At 43.6% G+C, this 22,131-nt stretch overlaps 1 protein-coding gene across 35 annotated transcripts in view; it reads left to right on the plus strand.

Annotated features, from left to right (window-relative positions):
* Positions 1-22,131, plus strand: part of DST (dystonin) — a 486,283-nt gene that overhangs the window by 101,944 nt on the left and 362,208 nt on the right. For 23 of the 35 annotated variants that reach the window (XR_007923259.2, XR_011388661.1, XR_011388662.1 and 20 more), the window contains exon 4: positions 8,135-8,342. Coding sequence is in view for 32 of the 35 variants with exons in the window: in XM_051855540.2 (XP_051711500.1) it covers positions 8,135-8,342 (208 nt within the window). In the remaining 3 variants the exon portion in view is untranslated. Of the gene's footprint in view, positions 1-7,313; positions 7,970-8,134; positions 8,343-15,601; positions 16,340-22,131 lie in introns of those variants that run through there. The other 12 variants (XM_051855559.2, XM_051855560.2, XM_051855561.2 and 9 more) reach the window with 6 other exon arrangements.

Below are 22,131 nucleotides of genomic sequence, written 5' to 3' on the forward strand. Positions count from 1 at the left end.
ATGTATGACAATCTTGGACCATATCATGTATTTTTATGTAATAGATTAGAAGTTAGTTTTGGTACTTCCCTAATAAAGGTGTTTTTTTTTTTTAAAGATTGATTTATTTATTTGAAAGTCAGAGTTACACAGAGAGAGAAGAAGAGGCAGAGAGAGAGAGAGAGAGAGAGAGAGAGAGAGAGAGGTCTTCCATCTGCTACTTCACTCCCCAATTGGCCACAATGGCCGGAGCTCTGCCAATTTGAAGCCAGGAGCTTCCTCTGGGTCTCCCACACGGGTGCAGGGGCCCAAGGACTTGGCTCATCTTCCAGTGCTTTCCCAGGCCATAGCAGAGAGCTGGATCAGAAGTGGAGCAGCTGGGACTCAAACTGGCACCCATATGGATTGCCAGCACTGCAGGCAGCGGCTTTACCCGCTGCACCACAGCACCGGCCTCATAAAGGTGATTTTTTTTAAAGGTTTGTTTTATTTATTTGAAATGCAGAGATAGAGAGAGAGGGAGAGAGAGAGAGATAGCTAAAACTCCTTAAATGGCTTCAATGGTCAGGGCTGGGCCAGGCCAGGCCAAGAGCTTCTTCTGGGTCTCTCTTGATGCCTTGCAACCTAAGAATCTTGATCTTGTGAGAATAACCCCAGATCAAACATCACATTAGAAACGTTGGAAAAGACCTTGCTGTGTGTTTCCCCTCAATTCATCATTCTCAGAATGTTCAGATTTACAGAAAACTTGAAAACATAGTCCAATGAATGAATATGTTTTGTTAACCTATTGTCACATTTACAGGTTCTCTCTGTTCTTATTGAAACTTATTGAAAACAAGCGTAGACACCCTGAGTTTTTCAGTCTCCTTCTCCTAAGAATACGGACATGTTCCTATACGGTCATAATCATTATCATACCTGAGAGAATGTATAATTTCTAATATCATCTAATAGACAATCCATCATCCATGTTTAGATTTTCCAAATTGTTCTAAAAGTGTCTTCAGTTTAAAAAAGAATTCAGAATCTAGTGAAGGTTCATGAATTTGTTGTTATAGCTTAACTTTTAAAATCTAAAGTAGGCCCTCCCTTTTGTTTGTATATATTTCATGACATTGACCTTTAAAAAATATTAAATAGGGGCTGGCAGGTTAAGTCGCTGCCTGTGACACCAGCAACTCATCTGAGTGCTTGTTTAAGTCCCAGCTGCTCTGCTGCTGATCCAGCTCCCTGGTAATGCAACTGGGAAAGCAGCTTGGGTCCGAGTAACCCGAGTGCTTTGGCCTCCACACGGGTCACCCTTGTGAGAGACTTGGATGGAGTTCCAGGCTCCTGGCTTCTGCCTGGCTTAACCCCCAGCCATTGTGGCAATTTGGGGAGTGAACCAGTGGAAGAAAGATCTCTCTCTTTTTATTTTTCTTAAAGATTTATTTATTTATTTGAAAGTCAGAGTTACACAGAGAGAAGAGAGGCAGAGAGAGAAAGAAGTCTTCCATCCGCTGGTTCACTCCCCTGATGGCCGCAATGGCCGGAGTTGCACCAATCCAAAGCCAGGAGCCAGGAGCTTCTTCCAGGTCTCCCATATGAGTGCAGGGCCCTAAGGATTTGGCTCATCTTCCAGTGCTTTTCCCGGGCCATAGCAGAGAGCTAGATCAGAAGTGGAGCAGCCAGGACTCGAACTGGCGCCCATATGGCATGCCAGCACTGCAGGTGGTGGCTTTACCCACTATGTGACAGCATTGGCCCCATTTTGTCTGTCTCTCTTTAACTCTGCCTTTTAAATAAACAGATAAATCTGTAAAAATATATTAAAGAAAAACTTTTAAACTGACACATAATGTACATATTTTGGGGTACAGTATGATATTACTTTGTTTTTTCCTTGAGTGGCAGAGAGAACCAGAGAGAGAGTGCTTGCCCTCTCTCCAGATGCTCACAACTGCCAGGGCTGGGCTAGGCTGAAGGTGGGAGCCAGGAACTCAATTCAGTTCTAGGTGGATGGCAGGGAGCTGACTGCTGAAGCCATCATGTGCTTGCCTACTGGGAGCTGTATCAGCCAGAAACTGGACTTGGGAGCTAAGTCAGGACTCAAACCTAGGCACTCCAATGTGGGACTTGGATGGCCTCACACTGGGCCCAATGCCAACCCAAGACTACAGTATACATATGCAATGTGTAACAGGTCAGGGTAATTGGCATGTGCATTGCCTCTAACATTTATGCTTACTTTGTGTTAGGAACATACAAATTCTATATACTAGCTATTTTGAAATACACAATTAGTTGTTGTCAACCATAGTTATCATATTGTACTCTAGAACATTGGAAGTTGTTCCTCCTATCCAACTATATCCCTGGATACATTGATTTTCCTCTTTCTTGGGATGGGTATTGGGGTACAGCAGGTTAAGCCACCACTTTTTGTTTTGTATAGCAGTGCCAGTTTGAGTCTTGGCTACTTTGCTTCCAACCCAACTTCCTGCTGATTTGCATGGGATGATGAGTCAAATACTTGGGTCCCTGCCACCCAAGTGAGAACTGGATGGAGTTTCTGTCTCTTGGCTTCAGTCTGGCCCAGCCCGCGCTGTTACACTGGCATTTGGGAAGTGAACCAACAAGTGGAAGATTCTCTCTCCCTCTCTCTCTGCCTTTCAAATACATAAAGAAATCTTTAAAAACAAAACAAAACAAAACAAAACACCTGTTTTCTGTCTTCTAGTCCTCACCTTCCCAGCCTCTGGTGACCAATATTCTGCTCTCTTCCTTGAGACTAACATTTTTGGCTTCCACATTCAAATAAGAACATGTGGTGTTCACCTTTCTGTTACATTGACCTTTTTGAAGAATCTGGGACAACTACTTTGCAGAGTGCTCTACAGTCAGGATTTGTCTAATGGTTTCCTCATGTGCTTTTTATTATCCTTACCTTTTTTTGAACTATACATAAAGAAATGTACACAAATGTTAAGTCTTCAGATTTGTGAAAGTTTACTTTCCTGCTTCTGAGATTCTAAAACTCTGGCTATTGTAGAAATCTTTATCTCTGCATTTATTTTCCCATTGCCTTTAGAGAATGCCTGTTGCCAAGAAAATTTCCTGGCACTGGTCTAAGATTGGGGTGCTAATGCTGGGCAGCATCCAACTTCAACAGTTCCATTGTACTTATCTCAGATCCCCCACCGGGGTTTTAATTAAAGAAGTTATTGTTCAGTTCTCCTTCTAAAAATGTTGCATTATGTAATTATCCTGGCTTTAGGAGATTTGGGTTGTTTTTATACCATGTGGATATGTGGATGAATTGGCTATTAGGAAAGTCAGTTGAAAGCTTTGGTGAACTAATTCACTTGTTAAAACTACTATAAAAACTAAGTTGTGAAAGATACAAATACAGATTTTTTTTTTGTTTTGTCATATCATTCCAAAGATAGCTCATACCCCTTTATAAAAAAAGAAGTCAAATATTAAAAATATTGTGACTTCTGCCAACTTTGTCTTTACTGCCCTAATTACCCTTTCAGCTCTTTGGTGTGCTTTTCCCATTATTCTTTGCTACTTCTCCTTTTCTCAATGTGCTTGCTAAATGGGAATGACAAATCGTGGTGTGAATTGGAGTTTTAACTGGGGTCAGTGGGTCAGTGAGTCCCATAAATTAGATGTGAAGTTTTGTGTGTAGTTGTTTAGATGCTTTGCTCTAGAGAGAGGTTTCCATTGATTTTATTAACTTTCTGGAGGTGTCCATGAGCCCACAACAGTTAAAAGCCCTGGCTTGAATGGTTGCTTCTTCACAGGGTCTTTGATATTTTCTTCGACCCTTGACATATTATCTTTTTTTGGGTAGTCTTTTGTGTACATATTTTGGATTAAAAATGACAAGGAATATAGTTTAAGCAATTCACATTCTTAGTCATCATCCAGAGATAACCACTGTTTACATACTGGAAATACTGGAGTCTATCTGTCTATGTATCTGTCATCTATCAACCTATCTGTTTACACACATGCATACATGCATAGATTTTTGGGAAAGGATTATCCCATGTGAATTGTTTCCTCTTTGCTACATGTACATCAATAACATTTTTGTTTAACTGCTACAGAGTAGCCCATGATGTGGATATACAGTCACACACCACAAGCATGTATGATAGTGGTCACATAGGAATATATTGGAGCTGAAAAAGTTATAAGGTGTTGGGGCCAGCATTGTGGCATAACAGGTAAAAGCCACTGCCTGCAGTGCCAGCATCCCATATAGGAGCCAGTTCGAGTCCTGGCTGCTCCACTTCTGTTCCAGCTGTCTGCTATGGCCTGGGAAAGCAGTAGAAGATGGCCTATGTCTTTAGGCCCATGTACCCACCTGGGACTCCTGGCTCCTGGCTCCTGGCTTTGGATCGCTGAAGCTCCAGCTGTTGGAGCCATCTGGGGAGTGAACCAGTGGATGGAAAACCTCTCTTTCTTTTTCTGCCTCTGCTTCTCTGTGACTCTGCCTTTCAGACAAATAAATGAATCTTTAAAGAAAAAGAGTTATAAGGTGTCACTCACCTGTTTGTGGTGAAGTTGGTGTAGACCAATGTACTGTGTTGCCAGTTGTAAAAACCTGTGACACCCAATTTTATGCAGAGTACATTACACTTGATCATCATAATAAATGATAATATTTTGGGTTTGGGTATTTGCTGTACTATACTTTATAATTTATAGGGTACTCCTATTTATATATTTTTTTAAAAAGTTTACTGTAGAACAGTATAGTGTGTTAGGATGGTAGCAGCCTCCTAACATCTTGTGTTAGTTAACCATGTCTTCTTTATCATATCGTTTTCTCTTGTGATTGGTTTAATCTTGTACTATGTTGTTTAGTATGGCTCTGGGAAGAGTAGGTTGTGTCATCCCTGTATGTACACATACCGTACAGCCTAGATGTGCAGTAAGCTATACCATCTGCGTTTGTGGAAACATACACTATTCCCACAATGAAGAAGCTGCCCGGTGACTCATTTCTCAGAACACATCCCTCTCCAGAAGCTAACCATGGCGGTATTGCAGTTTATTTAACCAATCCCCTATTGATGCACAAAGATACTTGTATTTTAAGAGGAATCAAATTTAGGCAACAAGAGTAGACTTATGGGGTGGGTGCTGTGCCTTAGGTTAAGCTTCTGTCTGCAGTGCCCGCATCCCAGCTGCTCACTTCTGAGCTAGCTCCTTGCTAATGTGCCTGGGAAAGCAGTAGAAGATGGCCTAAGTCCTTGGGCTCCTGCACCTGCATGGGAGACCTAGAAGAAGCTCCTGAATACTAGTTTTGGGTCTGCCCAGCTCTGCCGTTGTGGCCATTTGAGCAGTGAACCAGTGGTTGGAAGATCTCTTTCTCTGTCTCTCTGTAACTCTGGCTCTCAAATAAATAAATCTTTAAAAAAAAAAAAGAGTAGAGTAATAAATAGGAACCTGGGGCTTTGGAAAGAGCCCTTTTCCTTTGTCCTACCTTTCTAAACCCTTAATCAAAAATTAGGTTCTGGATGTTGGGTCAGAGCACCCAAAACAAACAAAAAGAGAACTGTACTCTCACCCCCAGCCAAGACAGTGACATGCTGTGACAAGTCATTTCAAACCAATAAAAGAATATAATGGTTTTATATGATCCATCTGCTTCTAAGCAGCTTCATTTAAGTCCATTGTCAATTACCAGGGTTCAAATTGGGCTCATTTTGTATAGTTTAATTTTAAAGGAATGTTTATAGAAATTTTTTGTGGAAAAATATCTAGTACTCTGATAGTTAAAATGCTTGAATTATGCAGCCTGGGAGAGACCTTAGCATATATGAATATAAATGTGTGATTTCCCTCAGAGTGTGCGTGCATGCATGTGTGTGTGCGTATGTGCATATGTGTGTGTGTGTGTGTATATATATATATATAATATCACTGAAAGAGGCATGGTAGATTTCTTGCTTTTTTCTCTTATCTGTTTACCAGTGACTCTACCAGATTAGAGGCAGCACCAGTCAACACCCTTGGGGACAGGGGTAGTAACCGTTCCCATCTGGCTACATGTGATTAATAGTGTTTATGTCATAGCATAAATCACATTGTGTTGTTCAATCAGCTGAGACTCCAGCCATTAAAAAAATTTACTCTACAAAAATCAATAACCAGTGGGTTTTGGAGAACAGTGGGTCTTTAACAGTTATTTCCCAAGTCTGTCTGTAAACAGTCAAATTACTATACTCAAGAAAATAGCGCAGACAACAAGAAATATAATCTCACAGATAAAGGATGACCTTAAGTAAGGACAGCTAGGAAGCCATTTTAGGGAAGACAGAGTGCAACGGAAGAAACCCAATACCCTTTTAGAAGTCTTTAAGAATGTCACCCCTTTTCACAGATGCAACCTACGATGAGACCTCAGAGAGCTCAAGATGAATTTTCAGAAAAGCATGAAAAATAAATTGGGTTGATAATAGCATGCTGTGACTGACTTAATGCCACTCACAACTCTCTAGGGAATGCAGCTGCACTACAGAAAATCAATTTTGTTTACTTATTTGCCTTAAGTTTGCCTAATGACTTATTGTCACTAGGAAAATATACAAAATGTAGATAAATTAGCCAAGATGATGAAATCTCATGTTTGATAAAAGGGAAGATCACTTTCTGGGAAGAAGGATGGAGCTAAAGATAAATCCTATGTGCCTCCTTTTGTGGGATCTTTTAAGTGAACTTTTAAAATGATGGTGTGGATGATGTGTAGCTGAATGCCTGAATCCACCGAGGGAAGATCAGTAGTCCTGATTCAATGACAGTTTATTTCACATGCCTTAGGTGACTGCTTTGGGACCGAGCTCCCACAGCCTGTGTGTGCCGAGGTTGTGTTTGCCACTGCTTTTGTGAGCAGCGCAGTGTTTTTGCTCGAATTGGAGCACGCCTCACTGGTTCCTGCCTGCAATTTGCTTCTTAGGAATCCGTGGCTCCAACTTCACGTTTCAAGAATTCAAGTTATACCAGTTTCAGCTCTTCCCCGAGAGAGCCCCGGCGAAGTCCAGTTCCCAGTGGAAAAGTGAAGACTGGCCTTTGATACTTGATTTTATTCAGAACCCTGTTGGCTGCACAGATAGTCAGCATCCTGGTTTCCTGGGTTCGTTAATAAGCCAGTGGCTCTCTAAATTATTACAAACACAACCCAATAAAAAGGAAGGAGTAACATCTTGGGCCTTTTCCCTTTGTGGAAGACATAACCCACTGATGCAGGATCTGACTGTGTAGATGTGATCCTGCTCCGTGAAGGCAGGACTAACCTTCAGGCAAAGTGCTTTGGTGAAAGCGTCATGTTTCTCATTTCACTGTGTAATGACCGGGAGCTGAGACAGGGCTCTGTTTCCTGTCACTGCACTGCCTCATTCTCATCTACATTATTGGCAGCTGTGACTTTGCTCGAAGTTTAAATTATCTCAGGAACTCCAAACTGGGTTCAGATGTTTGTTTATTGGCGCTGCCATAGGCTTCTGAAAACAGTCTTTTGTGTTGTCCCTGTCTTAAAAGAAGGCTCTTCTCAGAATCGGCCCTTCCTCCCTCCTTGCTCCTTTCTGGGAACCAGCTTGAGTCGCATGACAAAAATTAAATCAGGAGGACCTGCAGCTCAAAACTGGCCAGAAAGAAATCTCCAGCGGTGAGGCGGTGAGGCGGCATGAAACGGAAAGGAATTGGGACCGACATCCTGCGTTTGTGCTTTGTTTTTGAAACTTAGAGTTTAGTTGCATTAATGAATTAACCAGCAGTCTGGTCTTGGAAAATGTTTCTCCTGTCCTGGTGGGGGAGCCAAATACTATAGATTTGGAACAGGAAGGCTGTTGATTCTGGCTTCATTGTTGGGCCAGTCATTTGTGAGCTGGTGGCCGGACCGCAGGCCACACACTGCTTCCGTGCAAATCCTCATGTATTGGATCTGCCTAGGTATCGTTTCTTCGGTCCGAGCCTCAGCCGGGCAAAGATGGTGAGCGCTGGGTTTCGCGGTTGTGTCTCTGGGTGTCCCCTCAGCTCTGAGGGTGGTGCAGGATGCCAGATCCATCATGGGGGTGGCAAGGGGGGCCGTTGCAATCGATGAGCCTGTGTGAGTATTTTGCTGTTCATTTTTTTTTTTCTGTGTCATCCTCTGTAGAGTTCCGGGAACGCGTCCTATCGCTGCTCTATGTCTTCCTCTGCGGATTTTTCTGACGAGGATGATTTCAGCCAGAAATCTGGCTCGGCGTCTCCAGCTCCCGGAGACACCTTACCCTGGAATTTGCCTAAACATGAGAGATCCAAGAGGAAGATTCAAGGGGGCTCGGTGCTGGACCCCGCCGAGAGGGCAGTGCTCCGGATAGCAGGTAAGAGCATCAGAGGAGAAGGGGATGAGTTGGGGGGAGAGTTGCGGAAATTCACCCTTCCCTTCCCTGGGGGCCATGGCTGGGAGCTGATGCACTGGGCAGATTTGCGCGCTGGAGGTGGGGGAGGAGGATGACTGTGTTTACTTGTGCCTCCTTTTACTGATAGAGCCATTTGCCCTGCCTGCTAGTGACTAAGCTGTTTGGCTCTGCCTTCTGGTTGGATGAATCGATACATTTGAAATGCAAGGAGATATTTACTGTCATCTGCATTAAACTTTAGTATTTACATGCTGGGGAGAAGGAGAGGGAGAGGCAGAGAGAGAGAGAGAATGAATTTGCAAGTATTAACTCTGGTGATTCCTAGTGTATTTGCTGAAAGTTGCAAGAGATCAGCCTTCATTTTCATTTTTGCCTAGGAGCACTGAGCTACGCAGTTCCTGGTTTGGGGTACCCAGGGTTGCAGAATATATTCTAGCAACTTGGATGTCATTCTTTTTTAAATGTAGAATCTCTGTCAGCATCGTGTGTCCTTAGCAGCTTTATATCACTATTGCTTTTGAGTGTGTAGGTGGTGTGCATTCCTGATTAATTAATATACGTGAGGCGCCAGCATTTCTGTTCTGCGTTACCTGGTGTTCCCTTGCATTGGCAGTAGAAGACAAACCAGAAGCGATGGCTTGTTTTACCTAGTTGAAAGCTGAGAACTCTTTGGAAAGCAACTCTCCAACCTGCAGCACCTGTGTGGCGTGTGTGTGTGTGTGTGTGTGTGTGTGTCTGTTCTATGCATATCAGAGTGGCTTTTGGGGATAGTTGTTCCCTCAGTCCCTCACTGTGTGTGTGTGTGTGTGTGTGTGTGTGTATTTTCCCTCTTGGAAATGGTCACAGGACAGGATGGAGTGTATCTTTGGGATTTTCCTACAGAGGCAAGAGAGCAGGTGGTTTTTGAGTTGGTTTCTGTAGCCAGAGGTCTAGGCCTCCTTACCTATGCTCTCTACCAGTATTAACTCAAGAGGTGGGTGTCCCATAGTTGTGTTTGCCTCCTGCTACTATGCAAAGTTGGGACTTTTCTCTTTCTCTAAGAGAGCTGCAGGAGACCAGCCCAGATTCCAGCTTCTGAGGCAGGAGAGTCCCCCTTAGATTCCCCCCAGTGGGATTTTCTGATTACTGGAAAAACAAACAGCTCCAGCCAGCCATTCTCTAGTCAGGGTTTCTGGGGCAACAGCCTTGAGCTTCTTCTGGCTGCTGTTATGAGATGCTGGCTCCTCTCAACCAGGCCTTTGAAGAAGAGGGGTGGAGCCGGAAAGGGCAGGAGAAGGCAGGATGGAAACTGTTTGGGAGCCAAGTGGAGTGAGCAGAGTGGCCTTTGAAAGCCAGGGCAGACTAGGCTCTCAACACCCTCCTCCAGTACCAAAATGTGTTTAGTCACTGAGGCCTGCTCTCCCTGCCCAGCTGAGCTCCCTCCTGCAGGTTTGAGGCTCCAGGAAGAGGGCAAGACACTGCCCATACCAGATGTTTGGCTCAGCAGAAAGGGAAAGCAGGTGAAAGAAAGGTGTGGGAGAGAGGTTGTTGGGGCCTTGTAGCAAGCCTAGGGCACCAAAGCAACATGTCTATACTGTGCCTCTTTTCAAAAAAGGGTTTGTTTATTTGAAAGGCAGAGTGATAGGGAAAGGACCCCCCCCCCCACACACACACACAGAGCACTTGCATCTGCTGGTTCACTCCCCACGTGACCACAACATGCAGGAGCCAGGCTGAAGCCAGGAAAACAGAACTCAATCTGGGTCTCATACGTGGGTAACAGGGGCCCAATCACTTGGGCCGTCTTCTGCTGCCCTTCCAGGCGCTCCCATGGTGCTGGATTGGAAGCAGACTGGCCAGGACTCCAACTTAACCTGTTGGGCCACAATGCTGACCCAAATATACTGCGACTTCTTTTTCTTTTAAATATTTTAAATATTTATTTATTTATTTATTTGAAAGAATTAGAGAGAAAAGGACATACACACACACACACACACACACACAGAGGTGTCTTTCATCTGCTAGTTTTCTCTCCAGATGGCTACAATGGCCAGGGCTTGGCCAAGGCTGGGCCAGGCTGAAGCCAGGAGCCAGGAGCCTTTTCCAGGTCTCCCTTGTGGTTTGCAGGGTTCCAAGCACTAGGCTGTTCACTGCTGCTTTTCCAGATGCATTGGTAGGGAACCTGGATAGGAAGTAGAGCAGCTGGGATTCAAACCCATTCCCATATGGGGTGCCAGCTTCACCTGCAGTAGCTTTACCTGCTATGTCACAGCCCCAGCACCTGTGCCTCTTTTTTTTTTTAAAGATTTATTTATTTATTTGAAAGGCAGAGTTAGAGAGAGAGAGAGAGAGAGAGGAGACACAGAAAGAGAAATTTTCCATCTGCTGGTTCATTCCCCAAATGGCCACAATGTCCATGGCTGTGCCAGGTGCCAGGAGCTTCCTCTAGGTTTCCCATGTGGGAAAGTCCAGTTGAACTGGTACCCATATATAACCCACTGCACCAAAATCCCTGCCCTCTTCCACTTGACCCCCCTTTTTGCCCTCAGGTGCCTTTTTATGGAAGCCTGAGAGTTTTGAAAATTGTAGTAGAGATGGCTGTGTTTTGCTTTTGGTAGTGAAGAAAGGGTTTTAGAGAGGATAGGGTATATAAATTGGGACAGACTACTGGGCAGGAAGTCAAGTGAGGTTGGTGGTATGAGCCTTCAGTGTAGAGGTCGGTGGGGAAGCAGTGGAAGAACTGGGATGCTAATGGAATGCTGCAGCATGCACACAGGTACTGATGATGTTAGCAGACCGTGGACTCACTGAGGCAGGGCCATGTCTGGTTCATGGTAAAATGTCTCATGTGTTTATGGGGGTAGCTGTGAAGTTGGTGACAGTTAATTCACTTGAGATCTCAAAGTGAACAAATTTAAAGTTATAGTCATTCTTCAAAACAGTATAAAACAGCATGTAGCAACAGATGGTATGGAAGTATACGACTATATTTTAAAACAAAGTTGTATATTGGAGCTGTTTGTTGCACAAATCATAAACAATCATACATGGAGGGTAGTCCTGGGGCCAGTCCACAGAATCTGTTTAATTTGTAATGTGGCTGAATTATGAGATTCAGATATATTATGTATTAAATTGGTCACTGGTCATCCCATTTAAGAATGAGGGAATTTGGTACTGTGGAGTTTGAAAACATACACTAAAATTTCAACTTATGATTTTATTACACATTTTCATAATAGCTTTGAAAGTCCCTCCCGCATCTGAAATTTGTCCCCTGTAAGAGATGGGGTGAAATTCAGAAATGGTGTGAGGATATCTGTGGCATTGATTGCTTAGTAATTAAAAGCTGAAAAGTTCACATTTTCATTTGCCTTTAAGTTCATAAAATTAGAATTGTGAAAATACCTACTGTGTCAAAAAGACTTCAGGGTCTGTGCGATACCTTAATGCAACCATATTGAACAAATACTAAGTCTCTGTAAGAAAATAAAGAACAGCACATAGTTTGGCCTTTAGAAAGTTACGGTGTAATATGGTAAAGGGACGTGTTGTTAGACAACAACGTGGTGTTGAAAGCCCAGTGATGCCTGGAAGCACCTCCTAGTGAAAGTACTCAGAGGGGAGTCTAATTAACTCAGAGGCAGAGGAGGGGCAGGGGAGGTGCCAATTGAGCTTGATGGAATTGGGGTGAAAGCAAAGGTCACTTTAGAGGGATGGAACTACAAGAACAAAGGCAGGCAGAGTGTTTAAATGGGAACTGCAAGTAATGTGTGTATAGCACAGGGCCTGGAAGGAATGGCAAAAATTGTAAAGCTGTTTTGTCCGGTTCTGAGACAGCTGGGCTCTTAATGCTGTTAAGTGGTAGGGAACCACTCAAAGACTTTTTTTTCCCTAAGATTTATTTATTTATTTGAAAGGCAGGCTTAGAGAAACAGAGAGACAGACAGACAGACAGATATCTTCCATCTGCTGGTTCATGCCCCAAATGACAGCAATGGCCGGTGCTGGGCCAGCCCGAAGCCAGGAATTTCATCTTGGTCTCCTCTCCCTCCTGTAGGTACAGAGGCCCAAGCAGTTGAGTCATTTTCTGCTGCCTTGCCTAGGTGCTTTAGCTGGGAGCCAGACTGGAAATGGAGTAGTTAGGACCTGAACTGGCTCCCATATTGGATGTCAGCGTCATTGGCGGTGGCTTAACCTGCCACAACAGCTGCCCCTACTCAAAGATTTTTAAGTAGTGCAGTGACGTATCCAGGTTTACTATCATAAAGTCAGACTGGTGATGCTGTCCTACATCTGACAGTTTGTCTTTTACAAAGTGCATTTACATTTATTGCTGTAAAGAAAGAAGAGCAAGACAGAGAGGCAAGATACAAACTCACAGCCAGAACACGTTTATTCAGGGAATAAATCTGAGATGTGGCTCACTACCGGTGTACACACAGGGTGAATACATGGCAGATAGCCCAACGCCCTTACAAGCTGACGCTTATATAGACAAGGCAGCTGAAGGTTGTAAGGGGGAGGGTGTTAGGCAGGGCTGGCCTGGTTTGTGGGGGCTTTTCAAGCCTTCCTCTCTGCAGGCCTGTTGGTTAGTTAAGAATGCAGAGGGTGGGGTTGAGCTAGTTGAGAAAGAATGCGAGGGGCTACTATCTGTCTTTGCTCCGTGAATTGTAATTTCATCATTAAAATCTGAGCTTCTAACATATTTACCTCCATCTCTCAGGATCAATGTGAGGATAAAATGACAAAATGTAAGGGAAAGGGACTTTGTAATAGTTGATATATATATATCAAATATATATTTGAAAGGCAGAGAGACAGAGAGAGAGTGAAAGGGAGATCTTGAGATTTTTTCATCTGTTGGGTCACTCCCCAAATGGCTACAACAGCCAGGACTGGGCTAGGCTGAAGCACTTGGGCCATTTTCTGCAGCTTTCCCAGGTACATTAGCAGGGAGCTGGACCAGAAGTGAAACAGTGTGATCCAATACACCACAGCATGGGCCCCAGTAATCACTATATAAATGCCTTTTGCATACAGATAATATAGGTCTTCTGTTCTTAGCTACAGAATATTGTAAGTTGTGTTTTTCAGTCTTGGAGTACCTGTAAATGTGTCCACAGTTTGTCAGTGGTACTGTTATCCTAAATAAGAATTTTTGAAGTTGTAATTGAAGGACCAGAGTCCAATTCTGGACTCAGGTAAACTTGGATTTTAATTTCTCCTGTCACCAACTAGTTGGGTTTGGCTTGGACAATTTACTGAACTTTTCTCAGCTCTGGTTTCGTTCTCAAAAGGTCATAGTTATTGTGATATATAAGATAAGGCAAAACATTATGCACACTCCTTGTACAGAGAGAATGCTCTATCAACAATAGCTTAGTCATGGCAACAGGTGCTCAGCTGAGCACTCAATTTGTTATCTCATTCAGGCCTCCCAGGAGTCTAGGAATTAGGTGTTACCATATTCTCCCTTTCTTAGGTCAGAAATCTGCAGATCAGAGTGAAAGGTAAACTTCACAGGGCTAGGAAGGAGAGTTGGGATCTGAATTCAGTCTTGATTCCAGAGACTAAGCTCCTCAGTGGAATGTGCTATTATTATTAGCATATCAACCTAATATTATCATTCCGAGAATGCATGAGGTAAAGGCTGTTTTTACAAACAACCTCAAGTTTGCTTCTGTTAATTTGGTGGCTCCTTAAATGGACAGTTAAAATCACGATGTGTGCATGGGCTGTCTTCTAAAACTGGGTGCTACTGGGCATCAACCTCTGATGAGGACTCTTGACTATACCCTCAGTGGCCTCACTCACTGTGAGGGAGGCAAGATGGTTTGGAAAAACAGATGTACGTGGTCTGAGAATGAAATAACTCTGGAATCTAATCACTAACCCTTTCAAGAAAGTGTCCCATATGATACCTGTTTGTTACTTAGTGAACTAATTTGCTCATCAATGCATTTCAAGTTACCAAAAAAACCTCCAGTGCTCTTGAAGGCTTAGTGGGTAAGGAATCAAACTCAGGTGGTTAAACCATTGGTTGGGATAGAAAGGAGACATGTGATTTTACTTTGTTTGGAGTAGTAATATTAGGATAATTGCTGAGGAGTTAAGCATTCAGATCCTAATGTGAGTGAAATTATTTTTTTCCCGAGAATATATCATTTTTCAAGAGCAATTCATCTCATCCAAGAATTAGTGGACACCAATAAAGAAAAAAAAATCATCAAGGGCAAAAAGGTCAGTATATGTGAGAGGAGGAAATGGGAAAGAAAATTTGGGTAAGAGGTGAATCTGACATAGGTCAGATGATCAACAATAAGCTGGTTTACCTAGTAATAGTAACAGTAGCTGACACTCCTAGCACTTACTGTCTGCTCGGCACTGTTCTGTACTTCATTTATCATCGCAACCTTGTGAGTTAGTCTTCTGCATTGTACCAATGAGAAGGGGCTCCTGTTCAGTCATTCCTCTTCAGCACACCTATTTACACAGACCCTTAAACTCACCCACTTCACTATGTGATATATCAAATTCTAGGAGACGGTGCCCATTTTACTCAATTTAGTGGCTGTGAGTCCTATGCGGGATGAATACTAAGTAGAAAGGAGGAGAAAAGAGACAAAGTAATCTGTGCTGAGCAGACAGGGCCCGCGGCGGAGCCCAGCGGCAGATGCGCCGGCGGGCTCTGGGGGGCAGAAGGGAGGGACCGCGGGCTGGTCCTCCGGCAGCCGCGGGGCGGCGGGGTGCGCAGGCGCAGGCGCGGCCCGGCTGTCAGGCCCTGATGCGCGGGGCCACCTGCAGAAGCCGCCCCGCCCCGTCCCGGGATGCCCCTGGTGACAGACCCCGGTGTCTGCCTGCCTGTGCTGCGGCACAGAGACCCGAGTCCTCCTCTGGCACAAGATACATTAAAAAAAAAAAAAAGTGCTTCCAACACTCTTGGTTAGCGATTCCCCGGGGGTAGAGAGAGCCGCTAGCCCCTCAGCAGGGGGCTTGCGCTCGCTGCTGGCGGTGATCTGAGGCTTTGTTTCCCGGGCACCTGTTGTGGGTCCCAAATAGAAACCTAGCCCTGGGGGATCCGGGGGCCTGGCAGCCAGTGTCCGGGCGGTGGGCGTGCTTGGCGGCACCGTGAAGCCGGGTGGGCAGGCTGGCTGGGGTGGGGGGAGGGGGCCCGGGGCGCTGCGGCGCTGCCTGGAAGGGAGGGGCCGGGCGGCGCCGGGGCCGGAGCCCAGCCTGCCGGGGCGCTGACCGCGCGCTCGCCCCCTCCCTTCCGTCCTCCGCCCTCCCTCCCTCCCTCTCTCCGGGGGCGCGGGCGAGTGTCTGCAGCGCGGCGGCCAGGAAATGCCGCAGATGCGCCGCGCGCAGCATCCTTGGCGGAGGCAGTGCGCCCGTGCTCCCGCAACGTCGCCGCCGCTGCAGCCGTCACCCAGGCCTAGGTCGGGCCCGGCCCGGAGCTGGCGCCGCGGGCAGAGACAGGAGTGCACCGGCTCAGAGGGTCCCGGCGCTCGCAGTCCGCCACCGCCACCGCCACCACCTCCAATCTCCCGGCTCCCCCGCGCGCCAGTGGCGTTGCCCGTCGCCGCCCCCGGGCTCGCAGAGATTTGCTGCTGCTGAAACCTGAGAGTCACTCTGGCTCTCGGGGAGCCGGGCCGCCCAGCACCCGCGGCCCACTAGGGGGCCTGGGCGTTTCCTCCGCCGGCTAGGGCGCCGGCCGCCCCTTCGCGCCCGGCTCTGCGTTTCAGGCTTCAGCGCTCTTTCCCCTGCTTGCTGCTGCTTCCTCTTTTCCAGTTCCCAAAGGCTGCGTCTTGCTGACTATAGTACTGTCCCAGGGTTACGAGGGGGAGAGGGGACTTGGCCAGTCATCGCTTAGATCAACTTCGGCATGGCGGGTTACCTCTCCCCTGCTGCTTACCTGTACGTGGAAGAGCAGGAGTACCTCCAGGCCTACGAAGATGTCCTGGAGAGGTACAAAGGTACGTAGTCCCCTCTGCCCCGCGCTGGCGCTGTGTGGCTTGGTGGGGCAGCCGTTACCTTTCCTTAGCCAGAGCCACCATGGCTTGGGCGCAAGTAAACAGGTGTCTGGACCAATCTTGGGAATGGCCCAGGTCTTTTTGGATGAGATTCAGCAACCCCTAACGCAGCAAGGGTGGTGGCATGGGCGAGGGTCTGCAGACCAGACGCCCTTGGATAGGCTGTAGAGTTGGGGTGGTGGTGCTGGAAGGGGTTTGGTTTCCAAGAAGTTCATTGCGTTTTCTGCCCCTTGTAGAGGCACTACGCATAATCGTAATTCTTCCTGGGAGGGTGGATGCCATCAATTCCCCAAGGGAATCCCGAAGGCATTGCTACTCCAGCTCGACATAGTGTATTTGGTTGACTCCAGAAAAAAGACTATTAAATACAAGGACTCTTTCACCGCAAAGAGCTTCTCCAAACCATTTGCCTTAAAATGTTCTTCCTTATTTGAAAAAGTTTAGGGTTTCTGATGAGGCATACCCAGCCTGATGTCTGGTAAAAATTATTTTAAAGGGCGATGGGCGAAAAGACACCAGCGCCTGCGTTTGTCGTATACTTCAATAGAAAGAAGTATATTTTGAAATGTTTTTCTGCCTATCCTTTATGTTTAGGAGATTCTATGCCAGCCTGATGAATACTGATATTTTAGTGTGATGTTTACTTTGACCACGTAGTTATATTGTATTAGACAAAATAGGTGTCGCATCTCTCCATCTTATGAGTCTTTCTCTCTGGAAACCTATTTTTTATGTGTGTACAGATTGGCCTCTTATTGTGGCTTCTAAAATGCACCCCAGGGTAGCTCACAGAGCTTTCATTATATTAGTAGTGAATTGTTGCCTGTCTCCTGGTTAAATTCAAATGGTTTTACATCTTTTTATGTTTATCACTCGTGTATATTTTATAATTGGAATATTGCAGTCCACGTAGAATGTTGTCAGCAGCACAATCGGAATTCCTTTGTGCCAAGACTCTATTGTGTATGTATAACATTGCCACCGAGCAAGTGCAGTGATATTTTAGGCTGAAGCACATTGGTGGCCTTTGTGAATGTGTGTGTGTATGAGTGTGTAATACACTCATGTTTGCCTTCCTCTTAATCAGTTCTCTCCAGAACTTTAACAAGAAATATCGCCATATGGATTATTAAATCTTATTGAGGAAATGTATCAGTGTTCTATAAATTCAGAAAAAAATCAGAATATTCTGATGTGTTTTATGTACTTATGAAAACATACATAGCTGTATGAATTTTTGTCATATCAGAATTTTACTTCAGTGACACGTGAGTGATTTCAGGTGTCTGGAAACTGAAATAACTACACTGCTGATCTGACTTGTCTTGAAAAGTAGGCATCATTTTAAAGCTTGTCTTATTTGCCTTTGGAAATAAAAGATTAAAGACGGGAAGTCCGTTGTATTTCTCACTACACTTCATGTTCATTATAATGTAACCATCAGTATTGCACTTAAACATACACTTCTTTCAAACACATTGTCTGTGATTTCATCGGAAAAAGTCGGGTATTTCCATCATTTTCTTTGTGATTTTAAAATGCTTAGGTCGTCAATTTGTACTTGGCTTTATGGATGCTCTATGTTTCATTTAGTCTTGGAAAGGAAAGGAAGCGTGTTGGCCTGTGTATTCCATGAAAAGCTGGAGACCTGGAAAACTCATTGTTTCCTGGTGTGTTTTGAAGCCAGTTATGATTTCCCATCAGTATCCAATACGATGACTTCACTGCAGTGCTTATTATCCTGATGACTTGCTATGGGGGCTGATCTAATCAGAAAAGAATTGGAGGCTTTGAATGGGGAGTGTCAGTTCACTAAACTTCCAAAGCACAGTTGCTCTTTTTCTGAAATCACGCTTTGTTGAAAACATTTTGTGTTCCCATCCGAACTTAAGAGGGGTTATTTTGATTTTTATTTCTGACGGAGTTTCTTGGTTACAGAGTGAGTCTGCATTCATCTAGGGTGTTCTCAGGTTGCCAAGTTATCATATGCCCCAGCTGTTGAGTAGTGTAAGTGGTGGAGTCAGCTGGAACAAATTCAAAATCTGCCTGTCATCATAAATGTAGAATTGGAATAATCTGTAACGTTAGGAATCATGAATATTAGAGTTTTGTCAGGCCCAGCTCTTTGGAAGGCCTTCAAACCAGAGCCTCTGTAGAAAAACAAGAGTGGCTGGTGAGCCCTAATTATTTATGGTGTGATCTATTCTTGTGTCTTGCGTTGGTCCTTTACTTCTGAATAAAAATAGGCCAGTGTTTGCTGAGTTAGAATGCCACAGAAAGAACTGTCTTCCACAGAGAAGGATGCAGGATGCAGTGCTCTCATTCATATTCTAGTCTTGCTGCTTATTCGTAGGCCATCCAAGATAACCTGAGTAAAAACCATCATTTTACTTCAATTGATACTGAAGTCGGGTTGAATACAGTCATTTACTTTTAAGTAAAACCTAATCCTTTATTATGCTGGAAATTGACCACCAGTGACTTTCTTTTATTTCTGTAGTAAATAATCCAGTGTATTTCCTATGTGATACAAAACATTTTTAGTCTCTTAACATAAGAGACATAGATTGAACTTTCTTACATTTCTTCTCAAGTACAAGAAAACTAACCCATATCCTTTTCTTATAAATGATGAGATTAGTTAATTATCCCTATAATATATGGAATTCTATTTGACTGTGGTATCATTGGAGGATTTTGTTTTCCAGAAACATTTCAATTATTTTATGTGAGAAAATGAGATCATTATTGTGAACCCAAGATGTTTTCTATACGTTTTAGACTTAGTTAAAAATGTTAAACTGTTCAACAAAATGGTTGTTTTCCAATTGATCTTGGTGTTAATCAGTTGTCCTCAACAACTGTAATGAGAGTGTTGCATTGTCTGTGAAAGCCGAGTGGAAGATTTGTTTACTTATACATAAAATAACTAAGAACATATCAGAACTCTTCCATTATTTAGGTAATAGGCAGTTTTTCCCATACTGCATAAATAACTGAAGCAGTTGCTTTGGTCCCTTCTCCCGTTAGGGCTGTATAATTCTGCATGTGTGCCTGGGGACAAAAGGAACTTAAGACAACAGTAGTTTTCATTTTCAGTTCAGTTGTATTGCCTGTATATGATCTATGATTGGTAAAAATCGTCCTTTTCACTCTGTCAGCTGACTTTGGTGCTCAGTTGAATTGAAAGCTGGAGTATAAAGTTTTCGGAGAATCTCTCCGTCTTCATATAGTGCATCCTGTGATGATCTTGCTCAGTGGTTTTCGGTTGGCTTCCAGGATTTTGCAGAAACTTGATTTCAGATTTCATCTGCCTGTGCTCTATTCATGGCTTAATAGTCTGTTATGTAATAAGTGAACTTTAACTGTGCTGCATCATGATAATGTTATATTGTAGCTAGTTATATATAACTGTATTAGTTTTCATTTAAAAAAAAATGAAACAGCCTTAGTCTGGCTACTGTTCTTTGAGGTTGTGTTTGGCTGTTTATAACAAAAAACAAATGGTAGTGATGAACCTAATAGATGTTTTCTTTTTCTCAGATACTGAGTGATCCAGGGAAACAGGTCAGGCTGTAAGTTACCTCCATTTGTCAGTAGGGACCTAGACCCCTAACTTGTATTGTTGCTTATCCACTTACAGTATATCATGGTTATTTTGTGATCACAAGATGGCTGCTCCTCTTCCAACCCTTGTGTCTCAGTTCCAAGTGAGATCTGTTTTAGAGGCCACCCCTAGTTGAAAGTGGAGCAGAAAATGTAGATTTTTGTGCTGACCCCATACAGTGCCCTGAATAAAATTGTTCTGCTTGTGTTGAATAAGGAAAGTCTGGTGATTGCCCTTGGAACCAGCAGTGTGAGACACACAGAGAGTAAAGTGTCTTGTGTTGAAATTGGAATCTTGAAATTTGGATTCAAGTTAACAACCATAACACAATAAGCTGGACTTCAGTTAGAAGAAATAGCAAGAGCTCCATTGAATTCTCTGCGGATTTTAAAAATGGCACGGTTGAATGTTTATAATGTTACAGCCTGGATTTGAAAGTATTTTTTTACCAAATGATTGGGAACTAAATTGATCCAAGAACTTGTTTATTGCTTGACGCCATAGGAGCATGAGAATGTTAGCAGTTATGAATTTAACTTTGAACTTCAGATATTATACTCAATGCTCTTTGAGTTTTTGTTTGATTTAGTGTTATCTCAAGATGTTTAGTCAGGGACTTCAAAAAGTTTTTAGTTTTTTTAATCAATTTGGAGATGCCTTTCTTTTTTTGGCTCAACAGTACTTTTAGGTAATAAACATAAAGAGAGTTGTCAAAACTTATCATCTCTTATTTTGTAGCCAGGCAAAGAAGTGATAATATTTATGTCTTTTGTTCATGTGCTGCTGGATAGTGTTTGACCAAAGCATGCTCAGGAAATGAGAGATTTTGAAAACTTCTGAAGCTATGCAGGTGCCACTGAGATGGAATGTCTATGCTCTCATGTTCATTCCAGTTCCACAGCTGAGCATAAGAAAGTATATGTTCCAAAATCATCTGATCCTAACAACCCAACGAATGGATTGAGATACAAACTGTAGATCAGAATGTTCGTTATTTCAGTAACTGAAAAGAAGCCCAGATGCTTCCTTTACCTGCACAAGACTTCTCTCTGTAATGGCATTTGAAGAAGAAATAGAAACATACTGGAGAGTTCTGTGTCTGTTTCTCAGTTTTTAGGAATTTAGGGATTGCATTGTAACTACTTCTAAGGAGGACCCCCAGGCAGCACTTTGCTAAGGTGTATCATTGTTTTTAAGTGGATGTAAGCCACTCTCCTTCCCCTACCCCAGTCCTCCTCCTCTATTTTTGGCCTATCCTTTAATACATTTTGCTGTTGTTTTCCACTCTATTTTATATGAATGGCAGAGTTACAGAGCTGGTTATATCTTCCATTTGCTGGTTCACTCCCCTAAATGGCCGCAGCAGCCAGGGCTCAGCCAGGCTGAAGCCAGGAGCCAGGAACTTCATCTGGTGTCCCACTTGGGTAGCAGGGCCCAAGCACTTGAGCCATCTTCTAATGCTTTTCCCAGGCCATTAGGGAGATGGATTGGAAGTGGAACAGCCAGGACTCAAATCAGTGCCCATATGGGATGCTTGAGTTTCAGGTGGCAGCTTAATCCTGTACATCACAACACTGGCCCCTCCACTATGCTTTCATCTTTCCCCAAAGAGGAAGCAAATTGCTTGGATTAGATGTGAAAGAAAGCTTTGTATTTAGAATCAAATGAGATTTTTACTTTGTGGAAGGTGAAAGTGCAAGGGAGGTAAACGAGATTTTTGAAATCTGTGCATATGAGGAAGTATCTTTAGGACATTTATAGACATGTGTATTATGAAAAAAATGAATGGATTTCTACATTTTTGCACTAAAATACAATTCTGTTTCCCACAACTGTTTGAAATATCCTTGTATATATGTTTTCCAGTTTGCATAACTTTATAACTACTACCATTTAAGGAAATTGAGAATTAGGGAAGTTAACTTCTCTGAAATCATACAGCTGGAAATTGTAGTGATGGCTTTCGAGCATCGAGTGTGTTTGATATAAACTGTATATCATAAATATATTAAACAGACAGAAATATAGCAGAAACTGTTTTATGAGAATATTTTTAATTAGGATGTTGATTTTGATAAATACTATTCTTTCTGAGGCATTTAAAGTGGACATAAGAAATAAAAATAGT

Source organism: Oryctolagus cuniculus, chromosome 5 (genome assembly GCF_964237555.1).
Source record: "Oryctolagus cuniculus chromosome 5, mOryCun1.1, whole genome shotgun sequence".
NCBI lineage: Eukaryota > Metazoa > Chordata > Mammalia > Lagomorpha > Leporidae > Oryctolagus > Oryctolagus cuniculus.